Here is a 23,677-nt window from a genome sequence, read left to right on the forward strand (position 1 = left end):
AATGCTTCTTAGGGTAGGTTAAAGGCTTTTACAGGCAATTTGCTTCAGTGCAAGGGTGGACAACTATCCATATTGTTTGGCCTTTTGTTGCTTATGACTTCCCAAAAAAGACCTGGAACGCTTTGTTTGTTTCCTTAAGCGCAGTATGCTTTCAGCCAGCATGTGCTGGAATTACAGTTATCGCACTAGACCTGTACAGCAGTCTTGGCAATAGCTGGCCTGAATCCTTTTTTCAGTATCTTAAATTATGGAGGAGTTCACTGACCTAGTAGATATAACAATAAATTAAATTCCTTTAAACAAATTGATCAAAGAAACTTGACCAATTTCCATAAATCTTTGGAAATTGGTTTGAATTAGCCTTTGATTTAGCATTGGTTTAATATACAAAAAAAAAATATCCTATTCTTCTTATGCATTTGGCAGCTGTGCTGCTTCCTGCCTCGGTTCATGTTGCTAAGGAAGATTTATTTCCCAGAAGTTAGCCGTGTCTCTTACAGCCTGTGACATTACAGTTCACTTCTTCCCTTGACAACGCTGTCCAGCGAACTTGCGGTGCCTGTGAAGAGCAGAATGGATGGATTTTACTTTGGTGTAAAACATCTTAAATACTTCCCTGTAGGGGGTTTGAGAGAGCTGTGCAGTGTCAGCTGATGTATACTTGCCAGTATACTCTGAAGGCAAGTGGGGTGGCTGAGTTGAAGGCAAAGAAGCTGAGGTGCTCTTGTAAGAGACTGGTGACAAAATGAGAGCAGAGCCAGCCTTTGTTCATGATCTGGTACCTGTATTTTAATCACCAGATTGTGGCTTACTTTTGTTTTCAGATTCTTAGGGTCTGCAAAATAGACACTGATCCAAGATCGCAGTCATCTCTGCCATTTCTAGTGGTGCATTTCATGTTGACATGTCAGATCAGCCGACATCTTTCATCAGTGGTGAAAATACGATAGGAGTTGCTACAACACCTTCATCACAGCTACATCTTGGGTGAGAGGGCTGCATAGAAACAACCACAAAGAGATCTAATGGAGAGCAGTCTTTGGGGTGAGGCAAAATGGGCAGCGTGGTTCGGCTCCTCAACAGGCAGAAAGTCTTGCTTGTCACTTTGAAGCACCAGGCGTATTTAAAACATGAAGAAAAAAAGAGAAAATCTAAGATCAGGAGACTATAAATGGGAATAAAAGCTGGTGGTCCATCAGGAAGTTCTGAAAATGCCCGCACCCCGTTGATTTTTGCAGGTTGCTGCCCGTCCCTCTGAAGGACGCTGTGGAGGTGTCTATGTGGAGGAAGTGTTACACCATGCCAGAAGTGAACGCTGCGCTCAGTAAGATCCAGCTAGTGGGCTATTCTCAGAAAATTGTGAGTACCTGTAAAGCTGTCCTCGGGTCCCCAGTAACAACTTCTTGTCTCTCAGCTTTCCTCTGGAAATACCCTTCCTGTTGTATTTTCCTTCCAGATGCTGTGTAAGATCTAGTTAGCCTAGCCTAGGAAAGCGAGACCCTCAGTCTGCCTCCCAGGATGGGTTCTTGTTTGGTGAAATCAGGGAGTGTCCATTTGTTTCTCCTCCTCCTTGGGGAGGCCAATTTTAAGACGGCATACCTGCGGATTTGGAGTCGATGGCTGGCCTGCTGAGAGCTGGGAGGATGTACCAAATGAATGTATCCTCTCCGTCTGTAAGCCACATCCCCTTCTGAGTTACCATATCTCACTTCTGGGAATCTTTTGAGTGCTTTAGCCTCCACTTTCTTTTATACTGCAAATTAGGGATTGTAAACAGAACCTAATGGTTCGATCTGAACTTCAAAAACTCCTTTCCCAGGGTTCCCAGCTAACATTTGTCGTGTTGACTGTGTTCCAGTGTAGCTTCTAGAATGAACTGAACCAACAATTCTGCAGCTACGCTGTTCCCTTACGGCTTGTAGGCAGCATGGGCGCCGTGATACCTGCTATTGGTGCTCAGGGCCATATGAAATAAAAGGGTGGGTTAAATTAAATTGTGTATCCAAAGCTTTGTATTTGCTCCCTTTTCTTAAGCAATGGGCCACTGAACTTTGGAGACTGCTGTTTATGTGAAGGACGATTTGAAACACTAACCAGTGCTGCTGTGTACTAAATTTGGTGGATTTGGGTTTGTGTGGTGCTGCATTACAGCTGGTGAAAAAAGACCCCGAGCCACCATTAACATGGCTGCGGACATGAGTAACAGCTGCAGCTTTGTCTAGTGACTGGAGAGGTTGAGGGCATTGGGACTCCTCAGTATCCATGGGTGGTTACTGTTGGTTTTCAACTGTCCTCACAGTGTGGATGCATCTCACCTAATTTTAGAGCTGTGCGTCTGAGCCAATCATTCTTTTATAGGTACCGAGAAAGAGAGACAAATTTTGTCTCTTCCCAAAGCTAGCTTTTAAAATAATCAGACCCTAATTAACCAGTTAACCTGAAACTGGATGACAGCATCAAGAATGGTTTGTTGTCCGTTTTACTTGTCTACGTATCACCAGAATCTAGAGCCTTGGTTTACACACTCTGAGGGATGGAGAGGCTGCCTTGTTTGCAAGGCATCCAAATGTGTATTGAGATACTAGAAAAATCATTAGTATTGCATGAATCAGATACTTGTTCTATTATTCAGTAACCAGAAAGTAGATCATATTAGTGAGGTAAACATGGAGGCTTATTTTCCTTTCTCAAAGCAAGTATAACACATTAGTGTGTACAGATAAAGCAATACACTTTCCACACCTGGAAAGGAGACAAGTGTCAGGTTGCTTATGCTTAAAGCTGAAACTGAACTTTGGATTGAGTTTTGAGGGTGTTGTTTCTAAATCACCAGTAGATAGCATTTAGAAAGAAATAAAGTAAGTTTGAAGTTAAGTGTATGTTTTCCACAGCAAAATGTGTAACCCAAACAGTTTTATATCAGTACAGAGCTACTTGTCCTTCCTTCTCTCCTGCTGGCCAATACCAATGAAATTCTGACTAAGGGAGTATAGAATCTTCAAAGACGTAAAGCTCCTCCAGGCTTCTTCACTACAGCAAAGGCAGGCAGAGGATCAAGACCTCAGTTGATTCCTCCATTTAAAGTTATGGTTCAGTTTGAACTCAGTTAGATGCTATAGAATTCATATGGAAGTGAGACTTTATGAAGGCCCTACCTCAGGAAAAGCTTTTCTCAGAGCTTGTGTCCTGTTAGACATTGGTAAATAAAAGCAGCAGGCATAAAGCTTGGGAAACTAGCTTCATAAAGGCTTTGAATAGCAGAACTAGTTTTAAAATTGATGTCACTGATGATGAAATAACCTGTTCTGACTTCTCTCGGGGGCTCACTCAAGTTAATGTCTCTTACTGTGTGTTGCAGGAGCTGTTTGGTGCTGTGCAGGTCACCCCTCTCAGCTCAGGCTATGCTCTTGGAAGTTCCAATTGGATTATCCAGTCGCACTATGAAAAGGTTTCCTATGTTTCGGGATCTTCTCTACTTACAACACACCCTCAGGTACAGCCCCTCACTTTTGTTAGTCTTCTACAGAGGGAAGTGTCTTTGCTCAAAGGAAATAGAGGGGCTTATTCCAGCTGGGATCAGGTGTAGTGTCGAAGCTATACTGAGGTAACTCTGTTAGCAATTGGCTGGACTTAATGGGCATTGGGAAGACATACTACCCTGATAAGTGGATGGGTATCAATAGTTACTGGGGAAAGATAACTAAAATTCTTTGCCGTCGATGATTTGATGTTAACTTCCTCACCAGCTGTGAAATTCTCCTTCACCTTAAATAGGAAATTTTCAACAGAACTAAACAATAGAGCATTAGTGACTTTTTTAAAAAATCCATATTTCAGTGAAGAGTCTTTACAGACAGTTCATGGGCTGCTTCTATATCACTTCTGAAACATCCTTCCTTGGGAGAAATGATAGCTAACTGGCTGCCAACTTTTCCACCCTGCTCTGCTAAGGGCAAAGTCTTTATAGTGCTGTAGATGTAATTTCCAGTAAATTAATTCTCTCTAGATCCATAAATTCTTAGTGCAAAGAATGACTTGAAGTTTGCAGTACTGGTGCTTCAGAAGTTGTCAAGATAGTTAAAAGCAATATTAGCAGGAGGTATTTAAAAATAATTTACAAAACATGTCAGGTTCATGATCGGTAAGTAATTTCCCCCAAGGTGAGTATCTTCTGACGAGCTTTGCTTCTGAGCATCCTTCATTTAAAAGCTTGATCTCAGGAGCTGAACAGCTGCAGCAGAGCAACCATCCTTAGCAGTACGGCTGTACTTAGCTGCGTGCAGTGTAACAGAGTCTCTGGATCCCTTTTTCTCATCAGCTTCATACTGGCCTGGGTTGTGCTCTTTTGTCACCTCCTAGGGAAGGAGCAGCAGTATTATTTGACAATACACGAGTGGAATGTTTCTGTGAGGAGAAACTTTGCACTGCAAGAAGTAGTTTGGTAACAGTGTTTTCCCTTCCTTGGCATGAAACGGTGATTCAGTTTATCGGGTTAGACTGGCCGTGCTTCATCGTTTCCCAAAGGTGGACATTCCTCTGGAAAATTCTGGTAAAGTCCCCGTTTTTAAGGAAATTAGCTCCCTGTGGCAGGGAACTGCCTGGTGAGAGCGCAGCCCCTGGGACAGATCCGCTCTCACTCACTGCAATCTGCAGGAGAAGGGGTGACAGACAGAGCAGTTTCTATTTGAGCAAGAGGAGGAAAATGTACTGTGAGCCTACCTGAAACCCTAGGGACCTACTTGTTTGCTAACAAGAGAGAAAACCGGGACTATTCACTCTGCTGACAGTGTTTCTTGTCCCACAGGGTCTCCAGGAGCCTCATTTTTTCGCATACAGTCCATGGCACTTTGCTTTATTTTATACTGACGCATGGTTTGAAGGAGGAGCTTGCCAGATAGTTGAAATTGCGTTCAGTTTGCCTTTTCCTTGTTATTTACCACATTACAAATGTTACCAGATACTATTTGCATGTCAGATATCATCTTGCATTTGCTTCCAGGTGGTTGTTGAAGACAATGGATAGTTTTTGTCCAAGTATTAATCCCTGTGAACACCAGTACAAGCTCCTACAATATGGTGATTCTGTAATGACGAGTGGTTTTTGTGAGCTGCCAACCAGCTCTTCACCTGTTTGGTGTTTGACAGACAATATGTAACAATAACAATATCTTGAGTGACACAGAGTCAAAATCGTGTTCAACAAATTAGTATTTTTTCATCAGGAAGGGAGAAGTTGTTTGACCTGTTTCTCCATAGAATCATGGAGGGCCGTCGGAATGAAATTCCCATCTTTTAACAGTGTATGAAAACAGTCACTGTGTTTTGTTTTCAAAATTACACCCAGTTAATCACCATGTGTTTATGTAAAAACATGTCCTGAGCTTTTTGAATAGTAGTAAAGCCTTAGCACTTTTCCAGTCCTCTGGAACTCCCTCTGTAGTTATTAAGAACAGGCATCAGTTGACCAGGCTCTCATCAGTCGTTTGTTTATTTAGGGTTAAGAAGACACAGATTATTTGGGCATACAAATGGAAAAAAGCTTCTTCCTCTTACATCTTGTCTAATATACACAGTAATAGCCTGGAAAGCAACGTTTCCTTCTCTCCAGGTGCACACAGGGTAAGGAACTGTAAGGTTGCATGGGGTTGTTCCTCCCTCCTGGGGAGGAACAACCCCATGCATCAGTACAGGCTTGGGGTGGACCTGCTGGAGAGCAGCTCTGCGGAGAGGGACCTGGGTGTCCTGGTGGACGACAGGTTGACCATGAGCCAGCAGTGTGCCCTGGCTGCCAAGAAGGCCAATGGGATCCTGGGGTGCATTAGGAAGAGTGTGGCCAGCAGGTCGAGGGAGGTTCACCTTCCTCTCTACACTGCCCTAGTGAGGCCTCATCTGGAGTACTCTGTCCAGTGCTGGGCTCCCCAGTTCAAGAAAGATGAGGAGCTACTGAAGAGAGTCCAGCGGTGGGCTACAAGGATGGTGAGGGGACTGGAACATCTCTCCTCCGAGGAAAGGCTGAGGGAGCTGGGCTTGTTCAGCCTGAAGAAGAGAAGGCTGCGAGGGGACTTAATAAATGCCTCTAAATATCTGCAGGGTGGGGGTCAGGAGGACGGGGCCAGACTCTTTCCAGTAGTGCCCAGCGACAGGACAAGGGGCAATGGGCACAAACTGAAGCAGAGGAAGTTCCGTCTGAACATGAGGAAGAACTTCTTCCCTCTGAGGGTGACGGAGCCCTGGAACAGGCTGCCCAGGGAGGCTGTGGAGTCTCCTTCTCTGGAGATATGCAAGACCTGCCTGGACAAGGTCCTGTGCCCCCTGCTCTGGGTGACCCTGCTTGGGCAGGGGGTTGGGCTGGGTGACCCACAGAGGTCCCTTCCAACCCCTACCATTCTGTGATTCTGTGTGATTCTGTGATCATCTCACCTGACCGAAACTGGGCACCCAATCCTTCCCTGCTTCTCCCTTCCGCCAGCTCTGGGGTTTAAGTGCTGACCTAGTGGAGATGGCAGCACGGGTGGGAATTAGCAGGCATGGGAAGAGAGTGGCATTGCTTCTTTGGTACAAATTACTCCTTAAAGTTTTCTTGTAATTTTGAGTTATATCTAGGTTACATCTATAATCAGCGGAGTTATGGTGCCTCTGCAATCAGTCCGTCGCTATTAACAGCAGGTAGAAAGTGAAACAGTTAGCTTAGTCGTGGCCCAGGATGTACAGATTAGCTGGACCTGGGTGCAGCAGATGCTGGCCGTCGGGTTCATCTTGGATGCAGCAGCAGGAATGTCTGGTGCAATCCTCAGCGGGTCTGTGAGAAGTGCGGGCGAAGGGTTCAGCAAGACTGTGTTCATAGCTGCTGGAAATAACTGAAGAGCTTTAAAGGGTTTGTTTGAGAGTTAGGTCTGGCACCATTAATTGTTCCCTTTGCTTCTGTCTTCTGGCAGACTGTTTCTATTGAAAATTTTGCCTCACCCTCTGCCGAGGCTGGAACTGACACCGTTGCCACTGAAGTGGAGAACAGGAGTTGACAGCACGGGTTCAGACACGTCACTAAAAGCCTGATAAGACACATTCTTTACATTAACCCACAAAAATCAATGCAAGCCCTCTCAGTGCAATAGCAGCTGAAATTATGCGTATCTAATATGGCATAATCATTATGTACATTATCACAGGCAGATTCGATATTATTTTTTATTGCATTATTGGCATTTCATTTTCGCAGACACGCTACAGAGAGTCAAAGACTGCAATAAATCTCGTGTAACAGGTCTGGTCCTACAAGGTGGTGCGCAGCATAAAATTCTGCTGAAGTTGATCTGAAATTCCCCTGCGTGTTTGACAGAGCAAGGTCTTTCTCAGCTACTAAAGAACAGCACTGAGGGATTGAGCAAGGGAATTAACTCTGCGGTGGTCTTCCGACTTCAGCAGAGTGGATCTCTTCATCAGTCTCTTCTGGTAGAAATCTTCCCTGGGTGGTGAGACTGAAGAGGGTCTGTTGAGAATAAACAACTGTAAAATACCATGCAGCTGGCTGCAGTTGCTCACCTTTGCTCGAATAGTAGCTGTGGGAAGAGCATCCCAGCCCAGAGCAAGGCTAAAAGTGAACTTTTCACCATAACTGTGCTACATCTGCAGAGAGACTGGTGGATTTTGCCTTTTCAAGGTTGGATTATGCACTGGGGTGCATTAGGAGGAGTGTGGCCAGCAGGTCGAGGGAGGTTCTCCTTCTCCTCTACACTACCCTAGTGAGGCCTCATCTGGAGTACTCTGTCCAGTTCTGGGCTCCCCACTTCAAGAAAGATCAGGAGCTACTGGAGAGAGTCCAGCAGAGGGCTGTGAGGATAATGAGGGGACTGGAGCATCTCTCCTACGAGGAGAGGCTGAGGGAGCTGGGCTTGTTCAGCCTGGAGAAGAGAAGGCTGCAAGGGGACCTAATAAATGTTTATAAATATCTGCAGAGTGGGTGTCAGGAGGATGGGGCCAAACTCTTTTCAGTGGTGCCCAGCGACAGGACAAGGGGCAACGGGCACAAACTGAAGCCTGGGAACTTCCAGCTGAACCCGAGGAAGAACTTCTTCCCTCTGAGGGTGACGGAGCCCTGGCCCAGGCTGCCCAGAGGGGCTGTGGAGTCTCCTTCTCTGGAGATATTCAAGATCTGCCTGGACAAGGTCCTGTGCAGCCTGCTGTAGGTGACCCTGCTTCGGCAGGAGGGTTGGACTAGATGACCCACAGAGGTCCCTTCCAACCCCTACTATTCTGTGATTCTGTGTGATTCTGTAAATTTTGAGTATCAATAATATATATTTAGTATCAGGTCACACTTAAGTATAATTTCTGAATCTCTGTGTTTGCTGGTGGAGGGAAGTGGGCATGCATTTTCAGTCTACCTTATTAAAGTGCCAGTATAAAACATGTCAAGCGGTCAACCTCAGTTAAAAAAAGTGTGAGCCTTCAAGCCCAGTCGGAGCAGAAGCAACATTTGCTTTAGCATTATGGTGCATGCCAGTGGCCAGGTTGCCACACTATTTCCTTGGACTGTTTAATTGTCAGTCCCTCTGTCACATCTGCGAGCCACAGGATAGACTGCAGATACAAACTTCTGTGTCCCCTGGAAGCGGAGATGGCGTGGATAGATGCTTGCAATAGCTACCCACAACACTTTAACCCCGTAATGTAGAGTTTTCCCAATGACTGTAGGTCGTCAGTACAGCACACGCTGTAGACCAAGCGGATCAGAGGTCATAGCCCTGTGGAGACATCTATTTTGGTTTGACATAGCTTAGCCTCTAGCATGGCCTGCAAAGAAAGGTGCTGAGGAGGGCATGGTGCTAATCTGATTCACCAGGGGAGACTGGTGAGCCAAGTTGTATTTTCTGTGTTATTTTAGCTGTGGTGTTGCACTGGGAGCACTACTTTTTGGGGGAGGGTTGTGGGAGTTTTTGTACAGTTGAATCTAGGATTTTTTACCTGTTTTCATCTACTGGCTTTTAAGGAAATACCTGTCTGTTTGGCCTGGTATTATAGTTGCGTTTAACAAACTTCTATGTATAAATGATTATTTCTTAGATAAGCAAGCCTGTTAAGGAATCTAAACTGATTTTTCTACCAGCAGTAGCCATTTACCATTTCACGAGAATAGACTTCTGAAAAGGCCTGTGCGAACAATCTGAAAGGAGTATTTGAAAGTCATGGTTGTAATCCTGTGGGCAGAAAAGCAGACTTCACAGTCAAGGGAGGGTCTTGTGTGGAATTCAGATTCATACACAAAATTGAGAGCTTCGAGCCCAGGTCCTTTGCGGATCTCACCTCTTCCAAAGAGAATCCACTGAACGGCTGAGGAAAATGGTGCTGCTCCCTGCAGACAGTGAGCCCTGGAAATCAAAGCTGGCACCTTGGTTTGCGAAGGGGAGCCAGCTGGAAACTGGTGCAGCCAGAGATAGGGATGCACCTGTTAAACCCTTCCTGACTGCACTGCCACATCCCGAGCAAATGCTTGTCTGTTCAGTGTTCGGCTCCTAACGCAACGCGATGATTACACAACCCCAGGCACCAGCACAGGCTGGGGCTGACCTGCTGGAGAGCAGCTCTGCGGAGAGGAACCTGTGTGTCCTGGTGGATGACAGGTTGACCATGAGCCAGCAGTGTGCCCTGGGTGCCAAGAAGGCCAATGGGATCCTGGGGTGCATGAGGAGGAGTGTGGGCAGCAGGGCGAGGGAGGTTCTCCTCCCCCTCTGCTCTGCCCTGGGGAGGCCCCATCTGCAGTGCTGTGTCCAGTTCTGGGCTCCCCAGTTCAAGAAAGATGAGGAGCTACTGAAGAGAGTCCAGCGGAGGGCTACGAGGATGAGGAGGGGACTGGAGCATCTCTCCTATGAAGAAAAGCTGAGGGAGCTGGGCTTGTTCAGCCTGAAGAAGAGAAGGTTGAGAGGGGACCTTAGAAATGCTTCTGAAGATCTGCAAGGTGGATGTCAGGAGGATGGGGCCAGACTCTTTCCAGTGGTGCCCAGCGACAGGACAAGGGGCAATGGGCACAAACTGAAGCCTGGGAAGTTCCAGCTGAACCCGAGGAAGAACTTCTTCCCTCTGAGGGTGACGGAGCCCTGGCCCAGGCTGCCCAGAGGGGCTGTGGAGTCTCCTTCTCTGGAGATATTCAAGACCCACCTGGACACGGTGCTGTGCCCTCTGCTCTGGGTGACCCTGCTTGGGCAGGGGGTTGGGCTGTGTGACCCACAGAGGTCCTTTCCAACCCCTGCCATACTGTGAGTCTGTGATTAGTCTGTGGAGACTACTTTCGGATAGATCTGATTACAGTTCCGTTTCTTGTTTTGGGCTGTAGTAAGCAGGTAAACAGTTGTATGTGGTTTTGTTAACTCCAGTTATGTTTCCACAGGCGGAAGGATGTTAAGTTTAAAGTGTTCCATGGGTTCTTCTTGGTCACTGTATCTATTACATGTTGCAGTCCTCTTGGTGCTGAGCGGAGAAACCTGTATTATAACCCTCATGTCATTCATTTTATTTCACTGTGCTCTGTTTCAGCCCATGGACCAGGCTTCTCTTAAAAATAGTGATGTTCTCATCCTGACGGGTCTGACACAAATCCCTACTGCTAACCCAGATGGCATGGTAGGAGAGTTCTGCAGCAACTTGGGTAGGTCCTTGAAAGAAATCTTTTGCCTATTTTATCATCTTATTCATTGCTTTGGGTGGGAAATAATTCTGAGATTCCTGGAACTGAGTAAGTTGTCCAGCTATAGCTTCTGGCATAAAACTAGCTGTTTAGATTTTACGATGTGCTCCTGATGTCATTAATACAGTAAGTGCTTGGAGAGACACAAGTTGTACCTAAAATGTTTTGGAATGGAACAGGTACAATGAGATTTAATCATCTGCCGCTCTTGGTTTGCTAAGTATGTCGCTTAGCTGCCAAGAGACTACGTTTTGCCTAGGTTTTGGATATTGTTCCCAGCTGAAATATTACTATTTCCTTCCTGTATATCAGCCAGTGTAAAATCTTTACATGCTTTTTCGTGACACTCAGTTTTGAAAACAAGCACATCTGCTTCCCTTCTTACACCTGATTTTTAAATATATCGAAAGCAAACAGCACAATCTCTGTTTAAAAAAATACATCAAGATATATTTATAGACCCCAGAAATATAAAACCTAATCAGACGCTTTCACAGCTGGAAAAGCTGATAATTGCAAAGCTGTGATATTGTGTGAATGGCAGCATTTTCCAGCCTGTTCGGAATGTCACATCCAGTGCTGTTCTCTCCTTTTCTCCCCTTCCTCCGCCTCAGTTCCTCTGTGCTCTCACCCTTCTGTCGTCAAACCATTTTCTCATGTCTGTCCTGCTGTAGTTTGCCTGTTCTTCTATCAGAGATCTTCCCTTTATTTAAACTAACTACTCTTTACAAGTACGACTGAAAAGCTTGTGGTAGGAAGATTGTTACAAAGGTTATCAAAAGACATTAGAAATCTGGATCAGGGAATCCTCACCGTAAGCCAGTGTTCTGGTCCCCATTACACACCTGGGAGAAGTTTGAGCTGTAGTATTTAGGTGGCTTACCCAAGGTTGCAGAATAAGGCTGAGAGCAGAACGGAAGTGCAAACAGTTCTTAGTCCTACTTTTTTACACGTGAATGTGCCCTTGGAGAAGGAAAAAACATAATACTTCGGGGGTTTTCCCATTTTAAAATCCTTGTGCGTATTCACAGGTGCTGAATATCTGTGTACTGTCTCACAGTCCCAGTATGAGACTGCCATGGTAGTGGAAGGCAAATAGGACAAGGGATGTGGTAGATTCCTCCATCTACCACCATCTCTAGATCCAAATCAGATATCCCTGTTTAGGACAAGTTTCATTTCAAACAGGAGTCATAGGTCCTGTTGTGGGATGTACAAGGTAATATTATATGGGTTTTGTTTATATGAGAAGATGAGTTACAGGGTTAGGATGATTTCTTGTAGTGTAAATATCTATTAATAGAGTGTGTTCTGGCATTTTAGAAGAATGATAATCCTGGATTACACCAAAGGTCCTCTCTGCCAACATCCTGGCTCCAGCAGGGATCATGAGCAGATGTCTAGAGAAGAGCAGAAGAACAGGATGAGACTAATGCTTTCCCCTTATAATCTCATAGCCTTCAAGTATTTTTATTTCAGGAATTTCCTGGATCAGGCGTGGCTTTTGTGTAGTTAGTAATGTTCAGTGGATTTCTCCTCCAGGAACTTGTTCAACCTCCCCCTGAAGCTGTGTTAATTCTTCACACCTGTGACTTCCATGCCTAACCGATGCCTGTGTTTATATGTGTGTGTGTTACTGTGTTTTCACTGTTTTTAAGCATTATTAATTTTATTACCCTATGAGCTGCCGCAGATAAACTTTGGTGACCTCGTTGTGCTAGATCCAGATGTGCTGCCCTTCTCTGTCCCTTCTGGACCTTTGTGGGGGTTACTGTCCTCCCAACAGACTGTAGCATGACCACATCCTATCATCTTACCTTAAACCACCAAGGAAGCAAGTCTGAGCTGAAATTATTTAGACTTTGTACTGGAGAGGCCGAGGAGCACTACGTGTTGCCCTGCTGCCAGCTCCACTGCAGATGTGCTCTAGCAAGTGCCTTGGTGGTCACTTGTGTCCTGAACTACAGCAGCTGTATGCTGAGTAAACAAGAGTGAGATTCTTGTTAGTTAAAATACTTTTAAACATTAAATAACATCTTAGAGATGTAACTTGGGCCAAAGCAAAATCCAAAAGATGAATGCATATAAATAGATGTTACATATGTAGATACAGGTGGGTGTTCATCTGCACAAGTTGTTCTGGTTTACAGAAACATTCTGAACTATTTTGAGGGTTTTGCAAAAGGTCTTCAAACTAATTTCTGTCTTGAATGCAACAAACTCAGAGCAATTAGAGAATTATTAAAGGCCAAAGAGAGATATATCCTTAAAATGATGCCATTGTAAGAGTCTGGAATTTGAGTGGTATTTGCCAAAAAAACACAGCAACCTGAAGAAATTAAATAACTCTGTGAATATAGTGGTAGGGCAGTCTTCTACATAACACCAGCAGTGTTTACACATCTGCCTCGACGTCAGGAGAAGAAAATAGTGAATCGGCTTCCTTTCAAATGTGTAAAAAAAGTCCAAAAGTCAATTGGTTACTGGGAAAGGCAGTAGAGTAGGCAAGCTGAGCACAATAGTTTTCATATATTTATCCTGTTTCCAAAATGTTCAGAGGACTTCACAAGAAGCCCAGAATACATTAGTTAATGGCATGTTTGTGAGTAGGTGTTGTGAAGCACAGAAGTGGAAGTGTGAAAACTTCACCTTAATCTCTGTTTTCATCCCAGCATGTAGACTTGTAGACGCTGATTCCCATTCCTACCAAGTCACATGCATGATTTCCTCTCCTCATCGTGTGTGGAGCACTGAAACCGTGCTTTGTCACATCTCCAGGTTCCTCTCGGTTTAGCCCAAACCCCATTTTTCTGTGCTCAGCCCTGCCGCACCAGCTCTCTGCAGCTCGAGAAAAGCAATTGTATTTTTACATTGCCTTGGGCATCATCAGCAAAATTGCCAGACTGTCTGTAGGGACAGTTTGTGATATTTTGTGTGCGTGTGCGGTCGTGCCTCTGTGTGTGCATGCGTGTGTTTATATAAAGCCGAAAAGAGCACAGTTTGCTTTTTGGGTGCCAACTTGACCTTGTGGTGGCAGCTGTTCAAAAAGCAAGTATCTCATTGTGAGCTGTAAATTGAACAACTTGTTATGGAGCTACTGAAGGAGACTAAATTTGAAATGCCGAGATTATTATACAACTTTTGTCAAGAGAGCGCATCCATCAGTCACAGAGATAAATTGGGCTTTAAACAGCTTTCAAATATACGTGTCCTCTTACTGACAACTGTAGAAAGTTGCTGTAGTGGTGCAGAGAGCCTGATTGGACCTGCTGCTTGCGTGGAGAGCAATATGCTTGTCAAGGTTTTCACCCCTGCTTTGGAGAAGCTGGGAGGTTATTCTTATCCCTCTATGGAACCACTTAAGAGCACCCTCAAGAAGTAGCGCCCAGCTGTGCTGACCACAGTACATGTGAATAAACTTGCACCAAGGAACTGAGTAATATATTATAAACTGCAAAGCTGGCACGCAGAGCCTTGTCGGTTGTGGGATAGCTGTGCTGCTGTCCTTTCGTGTCCCGGGGACTCGGAGTATTCACCAGGACGGTTTCAAAAGCACATTACTGTGCCACCAGGAACAGGAGATTCAAGGGGCCAGAAGCGCTGGGTCCATGGCCACTGGGTAGGGCAGCTGGCTGGAAGAGTGCTCCACTCCCTGGTCTGCCATTTTCTATTAGTTGTTGGTAACCAGCTCTGTAGTTTTCCTGGTAACAGAAAATCAAGTTGGCATCTGCTCAAAGACCTTACCCTCCGTTATTTTCTCTGTGGCCCCAGGAATCTTGAACTTCTGGTTGTTTTTCAACGGAGGAGGCTTGAGGTTCCCATAGTGAACCAACGGTTGTGGGGAAGGGAGCGCTGTAAATTCAGACTCTAAGGCTTAGGAATGAAACCGCATTTTTCATGGCCTGGACAAATTCTTTAACTAGTCCAGCATTAGATGAAAGCTTTTCCTCCTGCCTCTTCAAAGGGAGGAGGGAGCCGTTCATCCTGTCTGGGTGAAGCTGGTTGGTTCCTGAGTGAAAGAAAAAGGAACTTGTGTCATGGAGACACACAGCTTTGTCTTTCAGCCAGTGTCTTTGCTCAGGGCAGAGACAGAGCTGCAGACATACCCCTTTCCTTAGCATTCTCCACTGATCACAAATGCGCCCTGCACTACGCATCCCCTCTCTGCCCCATGCAGCATTCTTGCTGCCATCGATACAGGTACTTACCTTGCCTCTGCGCAGAATTTTTGGGTGCATAACGAAGCAGCGCAAAGTCTGCTCCTGGAGCCAGAGGTTTAACTTTCAGCCCCCAGATGGCTTTGAAAATGTCATTCTTAATCTCCATATTCCTCTCTTCACGTCCTGTTTACAGGTGGGGTGGTTTAGACTTGCACATGGAAGAGGGAGTATATAACATTGCTGGGATATTTTGTACCATCGCAGGTTCTGGACAAATGTGAAATATTGCTGTTCATATTCTCAAATATTTTGATGGCATAGTTTATATGTGACCTGGAGAAAACCTAGGCAATAAACCCACTACCCTGCAGTTGTGTTATAGAACCATGGAATGGTTTGGGTTGGAAGGGATCACCTTGTTCCAACCCCCCTGCCATGGGCAGGGACACCTTCCACTAGACCAAGTTGCTTAAAGCCACATCCAAACTGGCCTTGAAAATTTCCAGGGAGGGGACATCCACAGCTTCTCTGGACAACCTGGGCCAGGGCCTCACCACCTTCATAGGAAAGAGTTTCTTTCCTGTAACCAATTTAAATCTTCCCTCTTTCAGTTTAAAGCCATAGCCCTTGTTCTGTCACCACATGCCCTTGTAAAAAGTCCTTCTCCAGCTTTCTTGGAGGCCCCTTTAAGTACTGGCAGGCCGCAGTAAGGTCTCCCCGCAGCCTCCTCTTCCCCAGGCTGAGCAGCCCCAGCTCTCCCAGCCTTTCCTCCCAGCAGAGGGGTTCCAGCCCTCGGATCATTGCTGGGGCCTCCTCTGGCCCCGCTCCCACAGCTCCAGCTCTGTCCTGAGCTGAGGGCTCCAGAGCTGGACGCAGGACTCCCGGGGGGGTCTGAGCAGAGCGGGGCAGAGGGGCAGAATCCCCTCCCTCGCCCTGTGCCCACGCTGCTGGGGATGCAGCCCAGGGCACAGTTGGCCTGTTGGGCTGCGAGCACGCACTGCCGGGTCATGTTGAGCTTCTTGTTAACAAACACCCTCACGTCCTTCTCCTCACGGCTGCTCTCCATCTATTCTCTGCCCAGCCTGGATTTCATCTTGCCCTGACCCAGGTGCAGGACCTTGCGCTTGGTGTTGTAGAACTTAACAAGGTTCACACACGCCCACCTCTCAAACCTTGCAATGTCTGTCTGGGTGGCATCCCTTCCCTCCAGCGTGTCGACCGGTGTCATCAGGAAACTTGCTGAGGGTGCGCTCAATCCCACGGTCCATGTCGCTGAGAAAGATGTTAAACAGTGCTGGTCCCAGTACCGAGCCCTGAGGAACGCCCCTCGTCACTGGTCTCCACTTGGACATCAAGCCATTGACCACAAATCCCTGAGCGCGACCATTCAGCCAAGTCCTTATCCACTGAGTGGTGGATGACTCTGCTATAGAAGGTGTCTTTGACCACCAGTTGTAGAGAGCAGCACGTGATAGGCACTGACTGCTAAATGGAGTTAGGCACCTAAATGCGTGTGAAAAATCCTGCTAGACTCCGTAAAACCTTTAAACATTCAGCTATAAAAATCTTCCTCGAGCATGTAGGGGGGGCAAAAAGACCCTTAATGTGCTAAATCCATGCCCCATCAAAGCTTGTCAATAAGTTGAAGTCAAGGAAGTGATTATGGGGGGATGTAATATATGTGTTTTCAGGCTCTTTCACAGCTTTTTGTGTAATGCCTTGATGCATAATGTTACTGCTGCCGCACTGCAATTAATAGCAGTAGATGGTTTTACCCCATGACCACAGATGAAATCCTAGTGAGGCAGCAATTGCTTAGTGAGCTTGACAAAGTGTTTCCACTTTTCCGGAAGGTACAGCGTTTTGGTAATTCATTCTGCCAAAAGAACAAAGTGTTTGCTCTGTACTTGCTTTTGCTGTTGTACTCAGATCTGTCTTGATTACAGAGTAAACCTATTTTTCTTTTTTCTTTTCCTCATTTTTCTCTAGTCCCATGCTGTCTACAGTTCATAGAGGTTTTAAATTGTTCTTGTTATATTGAAAGGACAGAAATATTTAGAGTTTTTAAGAAGGAGAAACACTCTCCCACTCCCTTCTAGCTTTGAGGGCTGTTTGAAATAACCACATCTTCAGGCTTGCCTCTAGAGTACCGAAAACTGAGTATGGGACAGTTTACCATGGGTAGCGTTTCCAGCTGAGACCTGTGAGCTGTTGTCCTTCCCCTCGGGTGGACAGCGGATAGATGGAGCAAGGTTTGTTTTGATGTAGAGATGTTTTGTGTCACTCGTTTATCCTCATGTGCCAGTGCAAGACCGCCCTCTCCTGTCAGGAGTTTTGCATGTGCTCAGTCAGTTATGTGCCCCCCAGCTAATGGAGTATAATTGTTCCCTCCGCTAAGCCTGGAGAAGGCAGTAAATAAAAGTATTTAATGATTAGAAGTGTTTCTCCCAGTTCACATGCATAATGTGTTCTGCTAATTCATGTAATAGCATCTTTCTGTACCTTACGTAATATTTGGATTAAAGGAATTCTATTAAAAAGTTTAAATATGAACCCTATTAATTGATTTTTCTCTTTCTCTCTCCCATAGCTATGACTGTCCGGAATGGAGGAAATGTGCTGGTTCCCTGTTACCCCTCTGGAGTAATATACGATCTGCTGGAGTGCCTGTATCAGTATATTGACTCTGCCGGACTCTCCAACGTCCCTTTTTATTTCATCTCACCTGTTGCAAACAGCTCCCTTGAGTTCTCCCAGATCTTTGCTGAATGGTAGGTGTCAAAGGGCTGCTTCATCAGCCTCAGCTCACACACTCAGCTATGGTAAATAGATACATGCAGGTTATCTCTGCTTGACATATTCTAACGTGTACTTGATTAGAATTGTGAACACGTTTCTTGAGTCACAAGGGGGTGTGTGTGTGTAAGTAGATGTTCTATAATTAGGGAAGCGTCGTTTCCTGTAGAACATAGAAACTCAAATAGTCTGTCCTTTTTTGTACTTGCACTGATGATTAAATGATGTACCTGACTTGACTGAATTTTAGCTGTGCCTGTTTGCACATCTTACCCAGCGCCCACAAAACTATACCATGATCTTTCTGTATAAGCAAAATAGATTTTTCAGGCTTAGTTTTGCTGAACCAACAATGTATTTTCATGGCAAAAAAAGGCCAGCAGTATCCTGGGCTGCATTAGGTAGAGAACTGCCAGCAGGTCAGGGAAGGGGATCCTGCTCTGCTCTGCACTGGTGAGGCTACATGGAGAGTGCTGTGTCTTGTTTTGGGCTCCCCAGTACAAGAAGGGTGTGGCTTTACTGGAGTGAGGCCAGCACAGGACCACAAAGATGATATTTCAGATGAGCAGAGGCTGAGAGGTGGGACTCTTCAGCGTGGAGAACAGAAGGCTCGAGGGGGTCTTATCAATGCACGTCCCTGATGGGAGGCAGTGAGGGTGAGGGAGCCAGGCTCTTCTCAGTAGTGTCCACTGACAGCAGCTTGTGAAAAGGCACAAATTAAAACACATGAAATTTCATCTGAGCAGAAGAAACACACTTTCTTACTGTGAGGGTGGTCAAACACTGGAACAGGTTGTGCAGAGAGGTTGTGGAGTCTCTCTCTCTACGGGGACACCAAAACCCAACTGGATGCAGTCCTGGAGGACCTGCTCTAGCTGACAATGCTTGGGCAGGGGTTAGACTAGATGAGCTCAAGAGGTCCCTTCCGACCTCAGCTGTTCTGTGACTGAGAGCCATGGAAAGTAGAATCCAATCACTTGTAACTGGTCCGAAATGCTTACAAATGGAGAGGTGCTCTAGATTATTAAACAGAGCAAGTTAGCTTTTCCTTCCTTTCTTCTGGATTTCTGAAGTCTGGAATTCAGGAAAGGAAAGAGAGATCCTGGAAATCTGAGGTAAATTGATCCCTCAGGAGAATTGTAAAGGAGGTTGAAAGCTGGTGAATTTTAATCACGTTACTTTCAGCAAAAGTGGGCAAATCAAGCCTTGGTGTCCTGGCCAAACCTCGGTGTACTCACCAGGGTATGTTGACTCACCTAGTTGATAGTTAAACAATTGTTTGGTTTGTATTTACCTGGTGATTTCATTTCAGTCGCAGCTGAAGTGCTAGCTGCGTAGTTCATGTTGTAGTAAAGCTTTGGGTTAGATGTTGCTGCCAAAGTAGCAGGAGTGTTACGTGCGCCGGTTGGGTCATCTTGCCTGCTCTGACTAGCTGGCACAATTCAGACATGCTACTCTTCAGACACCGTGTTGTTGAGTTCTGCTTCATGTGGTGGCTTATATTCAAACGTCAAAACCAACATCAGCTAGTCTCCAAGCACGTGTGTGTAAGGTAAATGTTTTACTTAGGTAGAAATGGAAGCAGAGGTTGAACACCTGTAAAGCAGAGGTTTTGCGTCAGAACTGGGATTGAAATTCAGGGATTCCAGCCTTCCAGTTCTAGTATTTAGTCAGCTAAAAGAAATGTCCTGCTTTCAGTGTCTCTTACAGTTTATCGAATATAGTTTGACCCAGGCTTATTGCTTTATAATGCAGTGAAGAAAGTATGAGACGGGTAGTGTTTCCCAGAAGAAGCCACCAGGACAGTGTCACTACCCGTAACTGGAATGACACACGGGCTTCTGACAAATATCTTCTTTAACTTCTGTAATAGGATAAATCAGGAGTCTGACTAGAGCTAATCAGCGAATTTCAATATTTATGCTTTAAAAATAAATGATTGATGTAAAATAGCAGGTAACAGTCAGCATTATAGAATCACAGAATAGTTTGGGTTGGAAGGGACGTTACAGACCATCTCATTCCAACCCCCTGCTATGGGCAGGGGTGCCGTCCACCAGTCCAGGTTGCTCCAAGCCCCATCCAACCTGGCCTTGAACACTGCCAGGGAGGGGGCAGCCACAGCTTCTCTGGACAGCCTGGGCCAGGGCCTCACCGTCCTCAGAGTGAAGAATTTCTACCTTAGATCTAATCTAAATCTGCCCTCTTTCAGTTTAAAGCCATCACCCCTTGTCCTGTCACTCCATGCCCTTGTGAAAGGTCCTCTCCAGCTTTCTTGGAGGGCCCTTCAGGTACTGGCAGGCTGCTCTAACACCTCCCTAGAGCCTTCTCTTCCCCAGGCTGAGCAGCCCCAGCTCTCCCAGCCTCTCCCCCCAGCAGAGGGGTTCCAGCCCTCGCATCATTGCTGGGGCCTCCTCTGGCCCCGCTCCCACAGCTCCAGCTCTGTCCTGAGCTGAGGGCTCCAGAGCTGGACGCAGGACTCCCGGGGGGGTCTCAACAGAGCAGGGCAGAGGGGCAGAATCCCCTCCGTCGCCCTGTGCCCACACTGCTGGGGATGCAGCCCAGGGCGTGGTTGGCCTGCTGGGCTACGTGCCCATGGTGAGAGTCAGTTCACAAACACTGTAGCTGCAATAATAAAATGCGTAGGGGAATTAGGTTCTAACGAACAAAAGAACCAAGTCATTGCTGAGAAGTGGGATGAGGCAATTGCAATTTTTCTTGGCTTTGCAAAAACTGGACTGTGGAATGGCATGGATGTTGAGTTACAAATTGGTCTTCAGTGGGAAGGGAGTTCTCTTACATAGCGTGTACAAAATTACTTCAGCTGTCTTGCACCTTCTCCAAGTGATCTTACGGTGACTGAGTTGCTGGGTCCTGTAGGAGATGTCATGTCCTGTCCTCTAAGCAGAAAGACTGGAAGTAATAAAACAAATCAGTGATTTTGCACCTGATGCCAGAGAGAAATGGCTTTCTCCAGAAACAGTTTCACAGTAGATGGCAGCAGATACTGCAGGATGTTCCACAGCTCTCTAACCCAGCTTATTTTCCTTTTCTTTTAAAGGCTGTGTCATAACAAACAAACAAAGGTGTATCTTCCAGAACCTCCTTTTCCCCATGCTGAGGTGAGTAAACCATGGTCTTGCTGTCTGCTAAGATCAGAGAGTGAGGGTGTTTCTGGAACACAGTCCTATGGGGCTGTTGTTTTTCTGATGAACGCTTCTACAGCTATTTAATAGTTTTGTGCCATTATTCATACAAGTTTGGGTTTTTTTCCTTTGCTGTCTGTGGTTAATTTGGAAGTGTGGGGGAGGAATGAATGATGGTGTTCCCTCAACTCAAGAATTATCATGATGTTTATTTCAGCATAGAACTTACATATGCTCGCCTGCTTTACTTCTTCCCCTGCAGAAGGCTGTCTGGTGTACACATGGCTGAATGTTTGCTTGTGTCAGACTGCAGCCACGAATATTCCCTTTGTCCGTGCAGTTTCAAAGACTGTAAAACTAAAGGCTTGTTATCAGAGACGGCTTAGTCATCCCAGCTCCTGCCTCCCTAGCTGAAATAGGCACCATGTTGTCTGCTGCAGGAGAAATGGTATCTTGAAGGAGAGGTTTGATATAAAAAAGTTAAAGCTTGCAGTGCTGAGTGCTGTCATTGCCCATTTTAAAAGAAATTACTTGAGCTAGCATCTTAGTGAAGCAAAGAGGAGTAAGGTTCCTAGCTTTGGGGGGGATCTCCCTGAAACATATGTTGAGGAGATCTTCCCTGCAACAAAATAATAATGTGAGGGGATGTTGTAGCCACCATTAAATAAATGTGGTATAACTCATGCCTTCAGAGTTATCTCACATATCAGGAAAGGAAATCTCTTACTTTCTCCACTGAGAATGGGTAGATTTGCCACTGAAGTACATGAGAGGCAAGCTGAAAAAGGAAGAATTGGACTGAAAAATATTTTTGGCTAAATCTTACTCCTGTGAAACAGTGAGCCATTTGGGGCATGCAGTCTCAGAAAACTGGCTCCTTCAGGTTCCTGTGGTCAAAACTATTTGATGAGATGTGCAGAGTGGCCATTGCAGGTTTAAGAGGCCAGAGATTAAATGCTTTTTCAGGCATTGGGGTTTTTATTTTCCCCTGAGACATCTCGCCCAGGGACTTGTTCTGGAAATTACTATTGCCCATCATATCTATCATCTGTAGAGGCTTCAAAGGCATTGTTGGAAGTAGGATCTGACCAGAAGCCCTCACTCTTTCCAGATGCTTGAATGCATTTTAAGCGGGATGAGCAGTGAATTATATATAATCTGTTACCAAGAATCATGCAGACTGCAGGGCAAGCCACCTATTCACCACTTTTTTTGTAAAAAAAATTCATTCTCACCAATAAATCAATTCCAAAGCCTGATCTCTGAATCCGAGACTCTGTAGCCACGCTGCTGGCTATGCTCTCTGATTTCCCCTGCATCTCTGCTTCCTGGGGTGTTCTTGTTCATCCACAGTGTCATTGGTTTCACGGACAGCCTGCATTCTACCAAAGACATTGCTATGAAATTTTAGGTCACAATATGCGCTGGAACTGGTAGGTTTAAGTGAAAGCCCTTCCAAAGATGAGACGCCAGACACACAGCTGTCAAAGACTGGATTAATTAACCCATCTTTTCTGATGGGGCTTTGTGTTTATAGAGTGATAACTGTGTCCTCTAATTTTTAGGACATTTTATATTCTCCAGAGGCCTGTTGATAATGAGATTTTGCCAAATGATTGTTTAGCTGTTGAGATATTCCTCTGTCCTTCATGTGTAGATCAAGGTAATTATCCAGGAAAGGACTCGCAGCAGCGGATAACAGATCAGTTGCCTTATGACAAAATGCAGTGCACAGAGGGATTAACGTGCCTGTTACAGGTTGAACCAAAAGCCATTGGTTGACAAGGCCAAATCATACAGGTTGTAACCCACAAAGCTGGGGATATTTTATCATCAGATGCACAAACAGCTTTATCTAGACCCCTTGGTATTGATAGGAAGCCATTCTTGGGCTTCTTACATTTTTCCCTAAGGATTGCCTTAAACATGCTAAATGCCACAATACACTGTGTATAAAGGACACGATATACTGTGTATAAAGGACAGAATAGACTGTGTATAAATCAGGCAACATAGTGTATGCACATCCTTGTGGCTCCCAAACTGTGGAACGGCTGTAGCCTTTGGGTATTTCAGCACTGAGCTGCCGTCTGAAGTACATACTGCAGATTTCACAGCAGGTTGTCTAACACAACCAAGATGGTGTGTTCGGGTGTTCACTTACAGCTGCTGTATAAACACTGGGAAGTGGAGTAACCTGCACTGCTTCCGGCCCGTGGTGGGCTGAATGGGTCTCTTCGTTGCTAATTCCTGATACATATTGGCTGTTTTGCAAAACTGGTTTGTATGGTGAGAGGCAGTGGCAATGCTCTTTCAAAAGCCTGGCTAAATAGGAAAACCAAAAAAGTAATAATCAGGCAAAGAAAGACTGAGGCTGCTGTTTCATTTAATGCTTTTCTTATGGTTGTAAATCACTAAGTTCAGACACTCTTGAGATCGCCAGATCGGATTGCTCCTTTCTGTTCTGTAAGATGCATGGTTTGGTTTAGTGGGGTGGACCTGCTGGAGAGCAGCTCTGTGGAGAGGGACCTGGGTGTCCTGGTGGACGACAGGTTAACCATGAGCCAGCAGCGTGCCCTGGCTGCCAAGAAAGCCAATGGGATCCTGGCGTGCATTAGGAGGAGTGTGGCCAGCAGGTCGAGGGAGGTTCTCCGTCCCCTCTGCACTGCCCTAGTGAGGCCCCATCTGGAGTACTGTGTCCAGTTCTGGGCTCCCCACTTCAAGAAAGATGAGGAGCTACTGGAGAGAGTCCAGCGGAGGGCTATGAGGATGGTGAGGGGACTGGAGCATCTCTGCTATGAGGTGAGGCTGAGGGAGCTGGGCTTGTTCAGGCTGGAGAAGAGAAGGCTGAGAGGGGACCTTATATATGCTTAGAAATATCTCAAGGGCGGGTGTCA

General features: G+C 45.7%; 1 protein-coding gene across 3 annotated transcripts in view; it reads left to right on the forward strand.

Moving 5' to 3' along the window:
- The window catches only part of INTS9 (integrator complex subunit 9), a 79,522-nt gene that overhangs the window by 21,774 nt on the left and 34,071 nt on the right, over nucleotides 1-23,677 (forward strand). For all 3 annotated transcript variants that reach the window (XM_075415042.1, XM_075415040.1, XM_075415041.1), the window contains exons 7-11: nucleotides 1,239-1,359; nucleotides 3,359-3,493; nucleotides 10,528-10,639; nucleotides 17,429-17,609; nucleotides 20,696-20,756. In XM_075415042.1, the coding sequence (XP_075271157.1) occupies nucleotides 1,239-1,359; nucleotides 3,359-3,493; nucleotides 10,528-10,639; nucleotides 17,429-17,609; nucleotides 20,696-20,756 (610 nt within the window). The remainder of the gene's footprint in view (nucleotides 1-1,238; nucleotides 1,360-3,358; nucleotides 3,494-10,527; nucleotides 10,640-17,428; nucleotides 17,610-20,695; nucleotides 20,757-23,677) is intronic.

The sequence above is a fragment of the Opisthocomus hoazin genome, chromosome 2 (genome assembly GCF_030867145.1).
Source record: "Opisthocomus hoazin isolate bOpiHoa1 chromosome 2, bOpiHoa1.hap1, whole genome shotgun sequence".
NCBI lineage: Eukaryota > Metazoa > Chordata > Aves > Opisthocomiformes > Opisthocomidae > Opisthocomus > Opisthocomus hoazin.